General features: G+C 48.5%; 1 protein-coding gene across 2 annotated transcripts; it reads right to left on the bottom strand.

The window, feature by feature from the left end:
* Positions 1-549: 549 nt before the first annotated feature.
* Positions 550-18989, bottom strand: PLCD4 (phospholipase C delta 4). Of its 2 annotated transcripts, none has more exons than XM_074313379.2 (17): positions 18838-18989; positions 14933-14988; positions 14661-14819; positions 13285-13513; positions 12001-12136; positions 11186-11417; positions 8279-8480; positions 7165-7309; positions 6372-6524; positions 4755-4943; positions 3367-3523; positions 2901-3017; positions 2510-2682; positions 1819-1954; positions 1301-1450; positions 1117-1224; positions 550-727 (listed from the first exon to the last, which is right to left on the bottom strand). In XM_074313379.2, exons 2-16 carry the CDS (start codon positions 14952-14954, stop codon positions 1118-1120), a joined length of 2307 nt encoding a protein of 768 aa, XP_074169480.1. In that variant the 5' UTR covers positions 14955-14988; positions 18838-18989; the 3' UTR covers positions 550-727; position 1117. The 2 variants fall into 2 exon arrangements, with proteins under 2 accessions (XP_074169480.1, XP_019597396.2); XM_019741837.3 differs by having other exon boundaries at positions 12001-12130; positions 18838-18975.
* Positions 18990-19649: the final 660 nt, after the last annotated feature.

Below are 19649 nucleotides of genomic sequence, written 5' to 3'. Positions count from 1 at the left end.
GCCTTCTCTCTCTCCTTGAGCCCATCTTGACCCGTGCCCTGCTCCCTATTTCTGGGCCATTCTGTCTACCTGTAGAGAGAGGACTGCCGCCTACTAAGCCTCCCAGGAAGCAGCTTTAATTCAGCATCAGACTGAGTCAGCAGCTGCTCTAGAGTTAAAGCACAAAGATAGTGTGAAAGGCAAATGATTTGGGGCAAATCTCTAATGTGGAAGTCTGAGTGCCTCCCAGTGACTGTATAATTAATCATTTAAACTGGGACACACCGGGAAAATGACAGAGGGTACTATTACTAATTATGCTGGGACAGCAGACAGAAACCAGGACTGTTCCAGGCAAATCTTCCGTAGGACTGGGATTACATACCCCCTTGTCTGCTCCTTTTGCCCTGCCTCTTAGAAGCCATATTTCTGTATCCTTCCTATGGACACGCAGGGGACCCCTGGAAACTTGTTTTTCCACCTTTTCCCTGCCCCACCTATCTACCCAAATGACCCCCAGCCCTCGAATCTCCCTCTCTTGCCCCAAATGACAGACCATACATACTCAAGCCAAGTTAGAGGGAGCAGCTCTATTTATATGGGGGCCAGGGAGGAGCAGTCCAGTGGAGATGCTGAGCGCTGGGCCGTGTTCTCTTGAGTCAGTGTAGTCTTTTTCAGGTGTCAGGTCTCTCCCCAGCCTTTGCCTGCGGAGCTTTGAGGCTTGGTTTATTCCTTCCTTGGCTCTGGGCTTTGAGGAAGTTGGGGGTAGAGGATAATGCCTCTTAGAGTTTCTCTGCCCCACACCCCTCTCTGGATTTCTAGTTGCCATCTGCCTTTGAGCCACGGTCGATGGGAGAGGTTAGTCCTAGGTCTGGGTATGGGATTATGCCCACAGCAAGAGGAAGAAAGGAATTCCAGTATAGAGTGTGCTCAGGGGAAGGACAGGAAAGATACCAAAAGGAAGAGAAGGTGAAAAATCCAGTCCTAGATTTGCTTGTTAGGAAGGGTGACGTAATTTTGTGTCTAGGAATGTACAACCCAGAGGTGGTTTTCGTCACCTCTGCTTTCTGGAGCATTTTTCCAGGTTTTTCTTATCTTCTAAAACCAGTGCACCCACCCTTCCCATGAAGTGCCCACCTTAGGATTCATCCCCATCCAGCCCTTCCCGGATGCAGAGGTGTACGAAGATGGAGGCTGGATGGAGTCTGGTGCCATCCTTGGAGAGCAGGTGTATGTGGCGGTAACCTGGAAGGCGCAAGAGGACAGCGTGAGGCAGGCAGCCAGAGCTGAGGGTTTGACCAGGGCCCAAAGGAGGGCTCACCTTGTTGCATGCAGGTCCAAGGCAGGGTGTACTGGCCCACAAAGTCATTTCGGGACCTCCAGTTGTAATCCTTTACCACAAAACGCAGCAGGGCCAGTTCAGGCACCAGGACCCGGAAGCACAGCGTCTGCCCCCAGTACGGATTAAAACCTGAGGTGGCAGGGAGGGTGTGAATGAGGGATGGGAGGAAGGAACAGGTGTTGCTGACCAGTTCTTAGTTCCGCGCTGGGCCGCTTTCCCTGTGTTCTCCCTCTTAGTTTTCATAGCGATCAGCGTTTTGCAGGTGAGGAAATTGAAGCTCAGTGGATGAGCAATTTGCCCAAATCACCTGAGTTGATAAGTGAGGGGCCAGGATTCAGACCCAAGATGTTCAAGCCCTGATTCTCTCCTGTTCCACACGGCCTCCCATGGACATAGCGGGAGGGTGCTGGCCTGGGCACTATTTGATGGAGGGCAGGATGGTAGGAAAGTAAGAGGCACGCCCCTCCCACCTCCCTCCAGCACAGCCCATGTCTCACCATTGTTCTCCACGTAGCTGGTCTCTTGCCGAGTTGTGTCTGGGCGGATGCCAAAGACCTCCACTCTCACCAGGGGATCCACAATGCACCCCTCTTTGGTCTTGTCCACTTTGGGGAGTTGCTGGCCACTGATCACCTGCAACCAGGGCTCTAGAACACCTCACTGTTTCCTGCTCGGCCCATCCCCACTCCAGCTCACACCCCAGGGGGCGGGGGGACACAGGACCTCGTGCTCTAGCTTTGGGTTTGCAAAGCCAGTCCTCCATGGGTAATATATTTCCTGCTAGTAATCTCTGTGCAATTTAAAATGCGTCCAAATGGAAATTTAACAAGGTTTGAAAGGTACGTTTGTAACAACAGCAGCCCCTCCGATACCACTTGTTAGATACCAGGCATTGTTGTAAGCACTTTGTTTTAACTAATCACATCAACGCTGTGAGGTGGGTGGTGGCATTACCCTCACGTTGCAAGTGAGGAGAACAAGGTTACGGAACTTGCCCATCATTACACAGTGAGTAATGGGTTTGAACCTAGGCAACTGGCCCGGGGTCCCTGCTGCTAACAGTCAGGCTAGCCCGCCTCTCAAGGGACTTCTCACCCATTACACTCCTGTCAGGCTTAGCCACCTCTTCCCCCTGCTTCTAGCCCAAGTAGCCCCAGTTTTTTCCGATGGTTTTGCTTTCTATTATACCTGGACTAGGAGGGTCCGGGCTTTGAAAGGGCTGATGGGCCTCTCGGGATGGAAGGAACTCTGGGTATCCCGTAGGAAGTCTGGCTTCAGCACATAGCCACAGCCACCGTTCTGGCGGAAGAGCCCATCACAGATGTCCATCTCAAGCCCCGCAGTCTGCACATTCATAGCCACTGAGGCCCCAGGAGAAGAGAAGGGAAGGATTCACCTTGGGGAGCCATCTAGCTCCTCTTTCAGAGAGTTAAAAAGATGTGTTGGGTATAAAAGCCTGCTGGGAACACCTCCGCAGGTAACTCTCAGCCTAGCACTTTTGGAGCATTCCCTGGCTGGACTGCCACCCAGGGACTTACTTCCCACCTGTTGCTCTTCCCTGTCCCTGCTACCTCCTCACCCATCTGGCAGCCTGCATTCCAGAGTTCCTGGGGATTGTAGTTGGATGAATCTGTCCTCAGACCACTGGGATACACACGGCTTAACTGCCAGGCGTTGTGCTGCACAAACTCATTGCCTGTAAAAAGGGTGTAGGTAGAGAGATGGGAGGGATGGGTGCTCCGCCTTCTCTGGTCCCAGGGGGCCTGCTCACTGACTTCACTCCTCCCCAGCACCTCCCGAGGCTGGCTCCAGAAAACGCCACCGTGCCTCTACTCATTTCCATCCAGACCCCGCCCCTAGCTGTCTTCTCCCCAGAGCGTCGAGCCCACTCTAACTCCTGTCCCCCTGCCTCCTCTGAGGAGTTTCTCAGCTCCCTGATCTCTCGCTAGCTCCCTTGCCTTCTTTCCTGGGACTCATCTGCTTGCCCATCCATCCTGCCCTTACTCGTCCCTGTCTCCTCCCTACCCCGCCCTTTCGGTCCTGACCAGCCTCCTTGATGAGGCGCCTGGCTTTGGTTTCAGAGAAAGATGACAACTCATAGAAGCGGTAGTGCTCCCTTGAATGAGTGAAGTTGTGGAATGAGACCGTCTTCATGTAGACAACCAGGGCAGAGAGGGATGGACACAGGATGGGCGTGGATTTCTGGAGGAGAAAGCAGAGAAGAAGATGGAATTGAACCATCAGCAATCTGAGGAGGAAGAAGCCAATGGCCAAGATCTGAACTTCCCCAGCCAACCTAGACCTCTGCCCACTTCCTCCCCACTGCATTCTCCCTCCTACCTCACCTGCTTAGGAAAGAGAGGGGACCCAGGCTTGGGAAGAGGAGCCTGGACTGTAGTCTGACAACAGATAGGCAGACAAAACAGCTGGCACAGCAAAACCTGGGGGTGGGAATGGGAATGAAGGCAGTCTACGTATATGGTGGGATCGGTTTCAGCCTCTGGGCTTGGAGGGTCTGCACCATGTTACTTTCTGGGTAACAGGTTTTTCATTGATTATTTTTAAACAAGTTCCATCCTTCCTGTCTCTCGTCTTTTAAAACAAATCAACAATTTTGGGTCAACATGTACACGAACTCACAGGTATGTCAAGTTATGCAAACGGTCGTGGAAGTCGCAGCTGGAAGGATGTGAGGGTCCCAGAGTAATATCTTTAGATTTGTCTCCTGAATTCCCATTTCCATCCCTGGACATGGCAGCAGATTATACACCACAGCCCCAGAGAACAGGATAAGCTAGACATCAGCCAGCTGAGCCAAGCAAGTGCACAAGAGAGAAATGCAGACTTCAAACCAGGATCGCGGTGATCCCACAAATGGCTCCCCTTCCCCACAGGGAGCTGGGCTACTCAGGCACGGACTTCACCTTCCCCACCTCTCCCTGCTCCTCTTTGGCTAATTCTGGCCCCTCCTCAAACTCACCTATTCCAAGAAGCTTTCTCTAACTAAGCCCACTTTAGCAGAGGTCACAGCAGTCACTCCAATAAGCCCTACTTCCCCAATATAATGGGGGCACACATGCACCCATCAGTGGTTTTCAAACTGGCCTTTGAGGAGACTGAGAAGTAGTACCAAGATGTCTCAGGAGTCACCCAGGGGATGCAGGAGAGAGCCAAATGGGCGCTCCAACTAGGATGCATTTTGTATACCGAGTTTCCAGATAAGATTTGATTAAAAAAAAAGATTTCATGGCCCAAAGAAGTTGGAAAGCCACTGCAATATATCTATATATAGCAATACATGGTGGTGCCAAATTTGCATTCTTATGCCTTTTTTACTGGGGCTGGAGGCCGCTTTGCCCCTCAGCCCTCTACCCTGCCTGGCTCTAGAGTCTCTGACCAGATACCAGAGCAGGAGACCGCCCTCCTCGCCTACCTTCTCCTTTTTGTCCTTAGTGCGAGGGCTCAGCTCCGGGCTCTCAGGCTCCGTCGGGGCCTCCAGCTCCAGCCCAGGCTCCTGCTCCCTCTCTAGTTCAGACTCCAGCTCTTCCTCCTCTTCTTCCTCCAGATCTTCTTCAAGCGTCCTTAACTTCTTCCCCTTCACCAGGATCTTCCTCCGAAGCTCCTAGGAGACAAAAATGAAGGAGCCTGTCTGCTCTGGGACCCTCCTAAGGACCGTGCAGCTCCCACTGCTCTCACAAGGCCACCCAAGGCAGAGGAAGTGAGTGAGTGGCCGGAAGTTCCCACAGGAAAGCTGCTTGACACATACAGTCAGGATTCCATGTTGTTCAGCAGACGTGTGACATCTCCGTCCATATGGAAAAACATCAATGGGGACCCCTACCTCACATTCGGTGCATAAAGATTCCTCATAGATTAAAGATTTACATGTAAATATAAAGAACATAAAGGATATTAGAATAAAATAGAGAATCTTTTTGAATAATCCTAAGGTGAGAAAGCCTTTAGAACATGAGATGAAGAAAAGTCGGAAGACATAAAAATGACTGGCAGATTTGACTACATAAAGCTTAGCAACTCCTGTAAGGCAGAAGATGATATAAACACAAAAGAAAAAAATAGACTGCAAAACATATTTCCACAGCATTAATATCTTTAACATTAAAAAAATTGTCATACATCAATAAAAATTATAAACCCTCAAAGTGGGTAAATATTATCAATTAAATCAAAAGAAGAAAACAGATTTTTCTTTAAAAAAAAACAAACAAAAACACCGAACGACTTTTTTTTCATGTTTGCTATTATGAATCATGTCATACTGGAGTTATTTGTGGTCCCTCTCTTATACTGTTGGTTGGACGGCAAATTGGTATTTTTTCCAGGAGGGCAACTTGGCAATAATAACCAAAAGGTCAACATGCAAACTCTGCAACCCAGGAATTTTGTTTCTAGGAATCCATCTCAAAGAAAGAGTAAATGGGCAAAGCTGCATGTACAAGAGAAAAATTATAGACAACCTAAATGTTTACCATTTACTGGTTATGTTTCTCATCTACTGGTTGAATAAATTAGGGCCCATAACATAAAATGAAATACGATAGAGCTGTTAAAAAGGGAAAAAATTATACATGAAAAGACACCCATGATACATATTATATGTGAGATATAAAGGGATATAGAGGATAATCCCATTCACTTTAAAAAATGTGAATATATATATACATATATGTTTATATAAGCGCTTAAAAATCTATTGACAGCAGTTATTGGGGAAGGTTGATATAATGGTGAGGGGATTTCCCTTTATATTGCTGGTATAGTCTATAACAGTTACAAACTATCAGGAAAAAATTAAGGTATTTCCATTGAAAAAAGAAATATAAGGTAAATAAATTATTTGAAATTTAGAGAACTATAAATAGAATTTTGTGTTCAATTAGAGTTTTTAAAAATTAAAGTCTCCAAGGAGATTAAAGAGCAAGATGGTTCATCTGAGGGTGAGAAGAAGGAAACAACATGGAGGAAGGAGCCAAGGTGGGGGGATACGGAAGCCACAGTCGAGCCTGGGCTGGGGGAGCAGGGTCCCTACCTCCGGCGAGGGCAGCTGAGTGGGCAGCAGCCCATCCAAGGTGGAGCTCAGCAGCTGCTCCCCCAGGATCTCGGTCAGATGCTGTGCTATGATCTCCTGCTGCTCCCAGCTACAGTGGATCTCCAGGGACAAGATGACCGGATAGTCTGATGTCTGATGGGGAGGGAAGGGGTCACTGGAGCCAGAGTTGTAAAGCCTGTAACCTCCTTGCTTCTTCCATCCCACCTAGTTACTCAACTGAGTACCCGATTGCTAAACTCCTCTGACCCTGTTCTAGGACTCAAGGAGATCTGGCTGGATCTGGAGTCCACCCCACATCTAAAAGTCACTCTTGGGACCCCAAATCTCAGACCTGTGCCAGGTAGGACCCAGGTCCCTCCGAGACCTTTGATTTTTCAGCCTTAGATGGGAAGGCCAGGCCATTTCCCTGGTGACGTGTTCGTGTTACACTCTCAGGCTTTCATTTCCAGATTCCTATCGTCTCCCAGCCCCACCCACCACTTTCTCTGTTTCCTAATCCACCCGCTCCCAGACAGGTGACAGAAGTTGTTAGAAGGAATACTTACTAATCCCTAGCAATTACCTCTATGACAACTAATTACTAGTAACACACCCAACACTTATTTATAATAATCCCTTAATATTTGTCTGACGCTTCACAGTTAAAATCTTTTACCTATATGCCAATTTGACGTAACCTCCCCTTGTCCCTCCACCCTCCCCAGACCCAGAGCCAGCCACTCTTCCCTCAGATCCTCTCGCCTCACCAGTGTCGCCATCCTGGGGCTCCTACCTGGAAGGCATACTGTGCTACAGCGGCCACGACTTCTTTAAATAGGATACGGGAGGTCAGGGTGTGTCCATGATAGACGATAGGTTCCCCACTAGGTCCATCCCATATATCCACCTCCACGCAGCGGCACCCTCGCTTCAGGGCCCTGCAAGAACCCCAACCCCCCAGGGACAGGAGGGGTCAAGGTCTGATCTTCCACCTAGGAACCCTCTCCCCACGCTGAAGAAAACACTGCTCACAGGCACTTACCTGTCAAGATCCCTTCAAGTTACATCTCCATGGACCCTTCGCTGCCCACTGGGACACAGCTGCAGCTCACATTGATCTCCACCACCCCCCCAAACCACCTCACACGCTTTCCTTAGCAAGCCATCACATACTGTCTCATGAGGCCGCTGGTATTCTGGCTGTATTTCATTATACAACACATGAATTATTCAAACTTTCAGTAAGTTTCTACTTTATTTTCTCTACTAGACTTCCTAGGGCAGGAACTATATGCTCCACTCACCTTTGTATCTCCTGAAGCTACTAGTTCAGTGACTGGCACTACAAAGATATCTTGACTATTTGATCTAATCCGTAATGCATCACAATAAAAGCTGGTACCTTTTATTAGCTATTGACACATGGATGATCTCATTAAATACTCACAATAACCCAGACAGAATAGACACTGTTATCATCCTTATTTCACAGATGGGGGAAACTGAGGCATAGAGAGGTTAAATACTTTGCCCCAGAGTACCAAGTGAGGGAGCTAGGATTTGACCTCAAATGGTCTGGCTCCAAAACCTATGCTTTTGACTCCTATGTGATACTGCCTTCTGTTTAACACTTAGTTTACTTGTTTATTCCAGATAAATCTGTCAGGACCTCTCAGTTCCAAGAGAGTTTCATAGCCTACGAAAGAGAGAAGCTCCATTTACGCATAGGGCTTTAATACCACTCTCCCACCAGTCTTCAGTATCCCCTCTCAAGTATCCAGAGATCGTCAGCCCCAAACTCCCCGCGGCATCTATTCAATCCCTGTATGTATTGTCAGCACACCTCAGTTTCCCACAGAGGGTCCCTTTTCATGAGCTCGGCCCCTTCTCCCTTCCTCTCACTGCACCTTATATATCCCTCGACACTGCTCTGGCCACAGAGCTGGTCCCCAACCAGGTACGTGTTGTGAGAGGAGTTGATGTAGTAGTGGTTGAGGGGTTGAGTCATATCCTGGTAGATGGGGAGGCAGGTTGGGTTGAAGATATCTCCGTCCTTCGAGCTGAGGTAGCTAAGGAAGCCATCCATGCTCAGTACATGCCGCAGCTTGCCTAGGGTGTGGAGTGGGGGGACACCAGCGTGAGAGAACTCTGAGTGGGAGCTCCCCAGCACCCCTACAGCATGACCTCCACCCCACCCCTCTCCAGGGTCCTGCCTGTATGCTGTCCACTCCCAGCTTCCAGATCCCAAACTTGCCTCCCCCCCCACCACAGTGCCTGTCATTTCAATCCTCCCCACCCTCAGAGAATGTCAAAGCTACAAGGGGAATCATTACGATCATTCTAATCCAGTGCTGTCCAATGGGACTTCCTACAATGATGGAAACGTATCCTGCATTGTCCAATATGGTAGCTCCTAGACACATAAGCTGTGTGGCTGTAGAACTGAATTTAAAATTTTCATTTCAGTTCATTTAAATTTAAACAGTCACATGGAGCTCATCGTTACCATAATGGACAACACAGTATGCAGTCCAAAGGGCTAATTTGATAGATGGGGAACCTGAGGCCCAGAGAGAATCAAAGTCAACGACTTATTACTGATATGACCAAGGTACCTTTGTTTCATTCCCTGGGCCGTGTAGCTGCTGCCAACTCTGACCCGAGGGTTTCTTCCTCTCATCAATTCCCATATCACGTTTTGAGGAGTGTTTGTCCAACATCCCCTTGAATCCTACTCCCCTCAGGGGCAGGGCCCTGACGCTCCTTCTTAGCCCTCACCCATTTCAGCACAGGGTTCATATAATAACAACAATCACTAACAGTTACTGAGTTCTTGCTCTATGCCAAGCACGTGACATGCAGTGTCTCTCTTAGTGCTCTCACCAACATGGGAGGTAGATATAATCCAGTCTGTCCTGGGAAGTTAGGTAACTTATCCCAGCTCACATGATGAGTAAGTGAAGGAGCTGGGATTTGAACCCAGGCAGCCAGGTGGCAAAGCCATGCCCTACACCACTGGGCTGTGCAGTCTCACTGAGGGTGACACTGCTGCAGGGGCTCCCTTGGGGGGCAGAAAAATTGCACTGTGATGTCCAGCTTCCTTGTGCTCTCCAGGATTGACAAGGCCTGGAGGTGGCGGAGAATGGCAGGTAGTTGGGCAGGAAGTTTCATTCTAGACAGTAATAACTCAAGTCATTAGGGTAAATCCACAGTTGCCAGATACTTTTCATGTGCATTATTTCATTTCCTCGCCAATTGTTTCACAGATGAGAGAACTGAAGCTCAGGTTAAGCGAGTTGCCCAAGGTTAGTTAGTGGGGAGCAGAGTAGGGACGTGAGCCCAGGTTTCCTGAATGACGCTAATACTATACTCTGCAGCCAGAATATAGTACCCAATAGTCAAGTGCAAGGCGATGGAACACCAAGAAGGCTGGGAGGTAGAACAAATGTAACTGATGTGTGCTGAATGCTGCACTGGGAATAGGAGATCCTATTTCTTAACCCTCTGACATTCCTTTTCTATGTAGTTTTCCGAAATGATTTCTTTACAGACCCATTTCTTTTCTGAGCACGCACATGAATCTGGAATCACTGATCCCAACACTTTCTGCCTGACCCTGTTCCATGAGGGCATTGTCCTCGTCTGACCTGCTGCTGTATCGCTGGTGCCGAGGGTAGGTCCTGGCACATTAGAAGTACTCAGTAACCATTAGCTGAAGTCATGAGTGCATGAGCGAATGAAAGGAAGTGGGAGTTGAGACGTAGGAAACCTGGGGCACTTGTTCAGCTCTCATTCATCTCATCTCCAATCCTCATTCGCAGGAGAGGCAACAAGTAAGAGTCAGATGCCCTGGGTTTGAATCCCAATTCCTCCTCTCGCTAGCTGTGGGCTTTGAGCAAGAGATTTGATTTTTCTAAACCTCAGTGTTCTTCTTTTGTACAACTGACTTAATGATAGAACCTACTTCAACGAGTCATTGGAAGGATTAGAAGAGAAAAGGCATGTAGAAATATTGGCACGTTATGGGATACTTAGCAAAGGGCCAATTTAGGTTATTGATTTTGATTTATGAGGTTGTAGTGAGGACTAAATGAAGTAAGGAATGTGAAAGTGCCTTATAAGTTATTTATTATTAATAATGTAAATTCCTCACATTCTGAAGGGAATGGGGGGCAGGAAGATGTCTACTAAAGGGGCAAGGAGAAAGGTCTGAGGGCAGACAGGGCATATCTTAGCTGTGCTTGTTAAAAAGCTAAGTTTTTGGTCTCATCATCACCCCCCTCAGCCAGGGGATGACGAGCTTCCTAGGGCTTTCCTGGGCTTAGAGACTTCAAGAACCATTTGGTGAATTTGGAGAAAGCCCAGAAAGGGACGGAGAGCTAGTATTTAAAGAGACAGCAAACAGGATCTAGAGGAAAAGGAATCATATGCACTAGAGAAGAGGCCAAAGCAAGAGGATCTAGGATGTTCCATGTCCACCGAGGCCCAAGGTTGACATCAGGAAGAACGTTTTGCAAGTGAAGGATGTGAAACATGGTGAAACATGAGCATGATGGAGGAAAGGGGACTAATGGAATGTTCTTCCTCCAGGGAGACCTAGCGTTACAGAGGAGACTCCTGTCCTATCGGGGCGGGAAATGGCCGCTCTCCTTCCAAAGGAGTGGTTGAATGAGATGAAGATTGGGCAGGGAACTGGCCTGGGGTGGACTCAGTCTTCCTTGAATTAGGCAGCAGGCTGCTGGTCTCTGGAACTTTCTGGTCATGGTCCCCTCCCTGCTCCCATGTCTGGTGTCTTTCTGCTCTGGTCGTCTTACCACTTTCTGAAGGCTCATAGCGGTCGATGAGTTCCAGAGCAAGGTCAGAAGCGTGGTCTCCTTCTTTCTGCTCCTCTTGGAGGAAATCCACGAATTCCAACAGGGTCAGCTTCTGCCCATCAGCCGAAAAAGTTTCAAACAGTTCCTGCACTTCAGCACGCTTAGTCAGTGCCTTATAGAACTCTATAAATTCTTCTCCCTCCAGAGTGTCAGACTGAGACATGTCTGCTGCCTGTAAGAGGGTTTAGAGGTGAGTAGACAAACCCTTTAACAGCAAGTTTTATGACATTGACTTGTCTTGGAAGGACAGTCTTACTGGCAGGTGGACCCAAAATCCTTCCACAGAACACCTGATAATGTTCCTAGAAGAAGCCAAAATTTTATTTAATTTTGTAAATTAAAAGCAAAATTCCAGTCAGACTATTTGCTATTAGAAAAAATGTTCAACTAGAAAAAGTTAAGTATCCCAAAGCTCCCTAAAAGGTCAAAAGATTCCCTCCTCCTATTCATTCACCTTCCAGTCGGAGTTTTCCATTATACTAGGCACCTGTGAAATTCTGGCCACCGATAGAGAGATCCTTGAGGTCTGATGTGATAGCACATTGGTATTTACATTTCATAGATTATGAATCATCTTTCCAACAAGACTGAAGAGTGAGAACCATGGCCTACACTTCCCATTGAGTCTGGCATTGTCCTAGGGTACATAGTAGAGATCTGATAAATGAGTGTTGCCGGATAGGGTCAGAGTACTTCTGGCCAAGTGACAGTGTGGCCTTGGACACCTTCTGCAAATCCTCCCCCAGAAGACTCACCTGAAAAAGCTGAAAGGCATATTCTTGTTCCATCTCCACATTCATCATGTGTAGTAACCGCTGCACCTCTCGGAAACTCATCCGACCATCCTGGTTTTTATCTCCGCGCTGGAACCAGTCACTCAACCATCCAGGTCTGAGTCAAGGCAAAAGCACTGGGTGTGTGTGTGTGTGTGTGTGTGTGTGTGTGTGTGTGTGCAGATATTTTGTGCATGTTCATCTATTGACATCTCACGCCTGTCTTTGCTCCCCTTCTCTCCACCACATCAATTAATTTCCCACATTAGCTTCCAGAATAATCTCCCCAGAACGCCAACCTATCTTATTCTCGCATGGGTCAGGTGCATGCAGGGACCTTCCTGTTGCCTGCAGAAAGAAGCCCAAATTCCTTCACATAGAAGTTAAGCTCTCTGCGCTCCTGTGATCCAGCCCCAACCCAGGCTTCTCAACACATCTCTGTCTTCCCTGCATTTTCGCCCGACCCCTAACTCTATGCTCTCTGATGTCCCACTCTTTCTCTAGCTCTTCAGTTTCTTATCTCTGGGCCTTTACTCATGTTACTCCTTCAGGCAGGAGTGTCTTTCCCTCCCACTGTCTTCATGTTCAAATTCTACTCATTTTCAAGGCCCAGCTCAAATGCTGGGCCTTCCTCCCTAAAGCTTTCTCAGAACCCCTTCCTTTGAACACGCTCAAATTATCTAAGTACCATACACGTCCATGGTACTTAAATTATTTAGACAATTCCGCCCTCTCCACTGACAAACATGATATCTGAATCTCATTAATCTTTGTACTGAAAGGCCTGGTATAGTACCAGATACATTCTGCTTAATAAATGCTGAACGAATGAATGAATGAATGAATGAATGAACGGAAGAACGAGCTGGCATAGAAGGTGAATACAATCTAGGAAACTTGAAGTGAGATGACACCAGTGAGCCCTCTGATGAGGGATTGCTTCCTACCACTGTGGGAGTTGATGCACTGGGATCTTCTGTTAACCTCTCAGGATCACACCTTGTTTTATCCTTGGCCTCTCGCTGTCCCTTTCCCCACTCCCCGGGGGCCTGATTCATGCCCAAACTCTGCCTGGCTCCGTCTTTGCCACCTCAAGCCTCCATTCCTCCCTCAATATTCTCAGCCTCACACTGGCCTGAGCTGCCCCTGCCCACCGCGTCCCTAGGGCGTCCCTAGGCCTGCACTCCCTCCCACCTGTCCTTAGCCCTGCAGCATCTGCTCCGTCAATGACCCCCGGCCCCCACACTGACTCCATCCTGCCGATACTGGTCCAGCCGCTCCTGTTGGTCCATGTTCGTGACAAAGTCCACCAATAGCTGGAGCCCCTGCATCCACATCTGGGCCTCCTCCACACTGTGGGCCACCAGGTCCAGGTTGGAGCGGCGGCCGTGGAAGACGATGGTGAAGCCCTGCTCCAGCGGAAACTCCTCGGCCAGGCTGCGTAGCAACTCGGACTCATGGCCCTCACGTACTGTTTCCACATCAGAGATTGAGACTGCCAGAGAAGGAGCAAGTAGGGGCACTGAGGAAGAGAGTCCACCAAACTGCAGCAGCTAAGGGCCAACCATTACTCCCTTCTCTGTGAAGCCAGAGAGAGGAGGAATCCCAGCCTCCACGGGCTGCAGACCCCTGGGATGTAGGATTCCACATGAATCCTTGCTGCTTTCGTAGGCAGCATGGCAAGGGGCCTGTGCTGGGAATAGCAAGACCTGGCATCCAGCCATCAGCTGGCAGTATGACACAGACCGAAAAAGCCGTGACCCTCAGTGTCCTCATCTTAGATAAGGGATGGTCCCTTACATGGCCAGGGCACATGGTGAGCACAAGAGGACTGTGAGTCTGACAAAGGGACACGTGCTTGCCGATAGAAGCAGTTACACCAAAGCATGAGATGCCCGAGTTCAAGTCACCCGTTCCAGGTTTGAGGACTTCCTCTTTCCACATGTTTAGGAGGGAGCCAGAGAAATTCTCATGCCCCCTGTCCTCAGCTGGGGATGGTGTGGATTGTGAGCTTTGATTATGTCTTTAAGGCAGACTCTCTTAGACGTGTCCTGTGATCTGCTTTTAGGCGGATCATAAAGTGTTTATAGTCAACAGGACGCACACGTACGATGCATTTATGGTATTTTACAATAGTCACCATGATGGCTCACATTTATGAAATGCATCCTGGTTTCAGGTCCCATGTTTCAGACATTCATTTACTGAGTCCCCGTAACCCTACTAAGCAGGTACCATTTAATCCCCAACTTACAGATGAAGAAACTGAAACTTAGTTTAAGTAACGTGTCCAAAGGCGCTGAGCTAGAAAGTGGCAGAGCCAGGACTTTCATCCAAGCGGTCTGCTTCCTGCGATCATGCTCTTATTATAATAATAATAACAAGATGTAACCTATGATTTATTGAGCCTTGTTATGTGCTCGGACTCTTCTGAGCCCTTTATGTGCAATAACAATGTAATCCTCATAGCATCCTTAAGAGGCAGGTACTGTTATAATTTCCGATTTATAGGCTCAGATGTAGATACGAGTGGGACAGCAGAAGGGCACATCATAGCGTGCTGGTCCCTCCCGTTCCCAGGCTGCTGGCTGCTTAGGGTCCCAGCCACCCATGTGCCCACCCCTAGCTACCCCATCACTCACAGCTGGGCTTGGCTCTGCCTCCCGCCTGCCGGGCATGCCAGACTGTCATGCCATCTTCCTGAAGTCTGAAGTATCTTAGCTTCTTCCAGCTTTTGGACCTCACCTTCCGCATCAGTGTGCCTTTCTGCATGAGCAGCACGTCTTCATTGATGGGCAGCCCTGGGCCAGGAGAAGCAGGGGCTGGAGAACCGGCCAGGAGGGTGGAGGGCCCACGAGGTGCTCTTCCCTGTCCCTGGGCCGGTACCCACGCCCGCCTCTGTAGGGGTACTCACGGCCTTGCAGTGAGGACGCCATCACCCACTGCTCCACCAGCTGGTGCCAGAGTCACCTAAAGGAATAAAGGGGAGCACGAGACTGGGTTAATCTTAGTGGTCTTGAAATAACAGGTCAAGGGAGGAAGAGAAGGAAACCAGTGTTTCCTGACTGCCCATTATGTGTCAGGCATTTCATCTACACAGTCTGTAGCAATTTTTATTTCTAATTTGAATTTGGTGACGATGAGGCTTAGAGAGACCAAGAAACCTATCTGAAATCACACAGGGAGTCAGAATTTAAAGCTAAGTAGGTCTGATTCCAGAGCCTCTGCTGTTTCCCATAGCCATCTCCAGAGAGAGCTAAACCAGGGCTTTCTGCCAAATACCCCTCTGCTTCCCAATACCCTGCAATCCACAAGGTAACCTCATGTCACCCTGCCAGTTTCTCATTATTAGGAACTGCTGTCTCTCTGGCTGCCCTTTCAGAACCTGGCATCTCTCTACATCCTAGACTTCTCTTCTCCAGATGGAAGCATCCTAGCTTCCCTATTCTGGGAGCCCTCTCCATGCTCTCATGCAGGTCACCCAGCTCCTGAAGGGCTAGGGCAGACTGTTTCTTTTGTCTCTTCTACAACACTTAGCACTGTACTTAGCTAAATAAGCCATCTTCTTCTCCCTTCGCACGGCAAAGTATATTTTACACTCCTTTTCATAACAGTTATTCTCACAGTTTTAACAGACCAGATAAATTACAAAGTCTCAGAACTGCATTTTCAAGTTTTCTCTATTGACTAAAAATGTAGGACCTGGTTAAATTGTCCTAGTAGGTAACCACAAGCTTCCCTTGAAATGAACTAGAAGATTTGCTATGTCGGCACTTTGATTCTATCTCTGCCCCTATAAGAAACACTCAACTCTTGGCTAAACCATTCTCAAACTGTGAATGCTATTGAAACATAAAGCTCTATGCTTTTGTATAAGCAAAGGATCTACACTTGAATAGAAATGTGTTTTTTCATTGATAAGTTTAAAATGTTGGCAATGGTGAACATCTAAAAAAGTAAAAGACTCTCTGAAGCAGTCATTCAGCTAGTGCTTCATGAAAACATCGTACAGCTCAAATCCCGATACTATACAAATGAAAAAGCGGAAGTCTAGGAACAGGATGGGAAGTGTCCGAGGTCATGCACCATATTAGTGCCCTATCTCTCTTTAGTGGGAACAGCCTATAAAGTCACCTGGGGGTGGCCAAGTCTTTAGGAAGAAGGTAAAAGTCACTGAAAATACAGCTTCCCCCACTGCAGGAACTAGAGACGGCTTCCTAAATCAGTAGCCATGTGCAGGTACCCAGACGGAGAGGGCAAGGTTGGGAATCAGTCTGTGCCGAAGTGGGAAAGACAACTCAAGGCAGTTCTCAGGAGAGAAAGAACCCTGCAAGTTCCATGAAGAAAAGGTTTTACTGGCTGAGGCTGACTATGGGAGACTGAGTGAGAAAACTCTGGAAGGAAGAAGGTCCCCAGGTGCTTCCGGGGAGACAGAAAAGCATCTCTGCTTTTCTGGGTGGAGATGCACAGTTTGGAATCTGAGGTTTGCCAAAGATATATGAAGACTGAAGTAGAAAGTAACGGGTCTCTCTTAAGTGTTTCAGCTCCTCAGACTCTGGGGTAAGGCAGGGGGTCAGCCTGGCATGCAACTTTAATCCCCCTTGCCAACACCCTATCTTATCTTGTCTCTGAACTTCAGCTCTCATGTCTGGGGCATAGGGACTCTGGGATGGGTGGGCCTTGGCCTTGGGAGAAGACAGAATTACTTCCATTACACCTGACAACGATGTCCTCAAACGTGGGAAGCCTCAGAACAGAAACCGAGTGCCAGGACACCCCTATTTTGGAGCCTAGTTCCTCTCACACCAGAGTTAGAAAATTATTCTATCCTCTTTTGTCAAACTCTTCCAACCCCAGGGGTTGACAGGCTCGTCAAATCCTGCTCCCATTCCTGAATCACTATTTGAAAGCTGTATCCAGGTGACATGTGGCCATAAGAAGGCCAATTTCAAACCAAGGGGACATAGAATGTCAGTGCTGGACTTCATTTTATAGAAAAGGGGACCGAGGACTAGAAAGGTTAGCTGAACTGCCAGAGTCACCAAATGAATTAAGTGGCCAACTGGGACTAGCACCAAAGTCTCCAGATGACCAGCTCAGAGATCTCACCAAGACTCTACCCTCAGCAAGGGCTTTCTCTAGGAAGCAGGTTTAAAGCAGGGCTAAGGATCATCGAGGGATATCAATGTTTTGTCTTTCTCCTCCATAATTTTCTATCCCTACCATATCCCACCAAATAGCCTTCCTTTTTTCTCTTCTTGTCTTTCCTTTCCCCATCCTCTGCCTGACCCCTTCCTTTGCCTTTGTCCCCAACCACTCTTCTCTCTCCTGATCCTTTCTGTGCCTCCCCATTTGCTCACTTGTCAGCCTCTCTTTGCTGTCTGCTTCTCATCCTTCTCATCCCTTCTCCCCACACCCTCTTTTTTCTGGTTCTCAGCTCCGGTGAGTATTGTGAAACTGTGGTCCAGTAGCACATCCCTCTGCTCAGCCTCACTCACGCTCCCCCGTATCCTAGGAGACCGACTAAACAAACTGCCCAGAGAATGTGACTTAGAACCCAGTTGTTCTCGGTCTTGGTGTTTCCTCTGGTGTCTGAAGGTAGGAAGGAAAGAATGGTCACAGCAGAGTCAGGTGCAGTTAGGAGAGAAGGCACAAAGGATTTGGGAGTGAGAGCAAGAGCAAGAGGCAAGAGACAGGATGGAGACAGAGGAAGACCGACTGGGTCATCACTGCTCACTCCTGGGCATGCATGGGGAGATCCTTGGGAATACAGATAATTTCCGCTATAATACAGGTGAGAAAACAGACACGCAGAATAAGGTGGGGAGTGGCCAGGGCTGCCGAGCAAGATTTGGTCCTCGACTTCCACGTGGTTAATGTCACCTAGAGATGGATTTGGGCAGCATTGCCAATGGTGCCAGTGGCATGACAGTGGAATTCAGGGTGTCTCAGGTCTCTCTGAGGACCAGGAAGGAAGAGAGCATTTTGTCTGCTCTTACTTCTGAGCGGGATTATGTCTGATCTGGTTCATACCAGGAGGACATATGATTCCAGTCAGAGCCCTCAGAACGTTAGTTTCAAGACTTTTATAATACATCTAATCCAGAGGTTCTAAAACAAAGCTGTCCTTACAGAGGGATCCCTTAACCCCACCCCAAATCTGCTAGATCAGCATTTCCAAGGATGGGGCTCAGGAAGATTGTATTTTAAAGAGGACCCCGGCTACAGAGGCAAGTCTGGAAAACCCTAAATCCTTCTTATCACAGAGCAGGAAGTTGCTGTCCAAAGTCACATAGCGAGTGAATGGCAGAGTCAGGACTGAAAGCAAGTCTCAGCACAGTGCTTGGGTATGCCAACAAACTGCTCTGGCCCATTGAGGAGGCGGAGAATGAGGGATAGAATCAAACCCTGGTTCTTTCCAAAGAAGTCTCCTAACTCCTTATTAGCAGGGGTTTCTGTATCCCCAGGGATCTTGGCCAACCCTCATTTGGTAAACCTCAACAATCTGGTCATGAATATGCGAAAGCACAGCTTACTCAGTTCTCTCTCTTCCCTTTGCTAGGTTGGGGCTCACCTCTGAGTGACAGCCCGGGGTAGCTAAGAGGTCCCATGTAAAGGGGTGACTGACACAGCCAGGGGGAAACGTGTAAGTCAAAGAGGGTAAGCTGGAGAGAATCAGGTCGGAGCCTTGTAGACCTGTTCTGGCAAAGGAATCCGGGGTGCAATTTAATCAGGGTGGATTAGTGTGGAAGGCAGAGCTAGGGACTCAGGCAGGTCAGAGCTTGGAGCAGAGGCTGCTCGGAGCCTCCGGGCACTTACCTTGGGCAGGAGGGCAGTCCTGCGTCTGTGAGCACCGCAATGCTGTGGGATGAGGAAACCCAGCTGGCTCCTTCGTTCCTTTGCTCCTCGTGTACTCGCTGCTTTCCTCCCTCTTCCACTGCAGTTTGCTGCTGTGACTGGCAGTTACAGCCAGAGGCAAAGCGTAGGGTGGGGAGAAGTATGAGCTCTCTCCTCAGTCCAGCCCATCTAACTCTTAAAGGCCCAGGACATTGGTCGGTGAGGGAGTCGTGGGGGTGGAGTGGGTAGAAAAGAATTAAGGGGAGGGATTGGAGCTCCACATCTCTAGGGAGGAGGAGCCTGGCAGACCTTCATCTTGATGCCAGCTCTAACTGACCCCAATCCCGCCAGAGCTCTCAAAGTGAAACCCAAGGAGTGCCTGAGCTCCATGAATCACTGCTTTTCATTCTGGCCAGTTTCTTGCTACATGTTATACAGCTGTCTTTGCCCTTATTTCATCTGGCTCCTTTCCATGGTGTCTGTTTCCACCATCCAGCCTGCTTCTGCGTCTCTGCCTCCTGTCTTGCAGGCCACTCAGTCTAGCTCTGTGGCACAGGGAAAGGAAAAAAGAAATAGGATGGAAAAGGAGGGAGATGAGGTGAGAGGGAGGAGAGGAATGATCTTACAGTGTAGAGGAACAGGTTAGTATCTTTGTATATATTAGGCACTCGCTAAATATTGAAGGGATGTATGCAGAAATTCATTTGTTCTTCGTCTTCATTTACTCTCTGAGCATTTGTTCAGCCTCTCCGATGTGCAAGGACATACATGCGTGTTTATAAAGGTGTGTGTGG

Source organism: Rhinolophus sinicus, chromosome 17 (assembly GCF_057876585.1).
Source record: "Rhinolophus sinicus isolate RSI-liver-muscle chromosome 17, RSI-T2T, whole genome shotgun sequence".
Taxonomy (NCBI): domain Eukaryota; kingdom Metazoa; phylum Chordata; class Mammalia; order Chiroptera; family Rhinolophidae; genus Rhinolophus; species Rhinolophus sinicus.
Note: the sequence above shows the minus strand (reverse complement) of the source record. Positions and strands in the feature narration are given on the sequence as shown.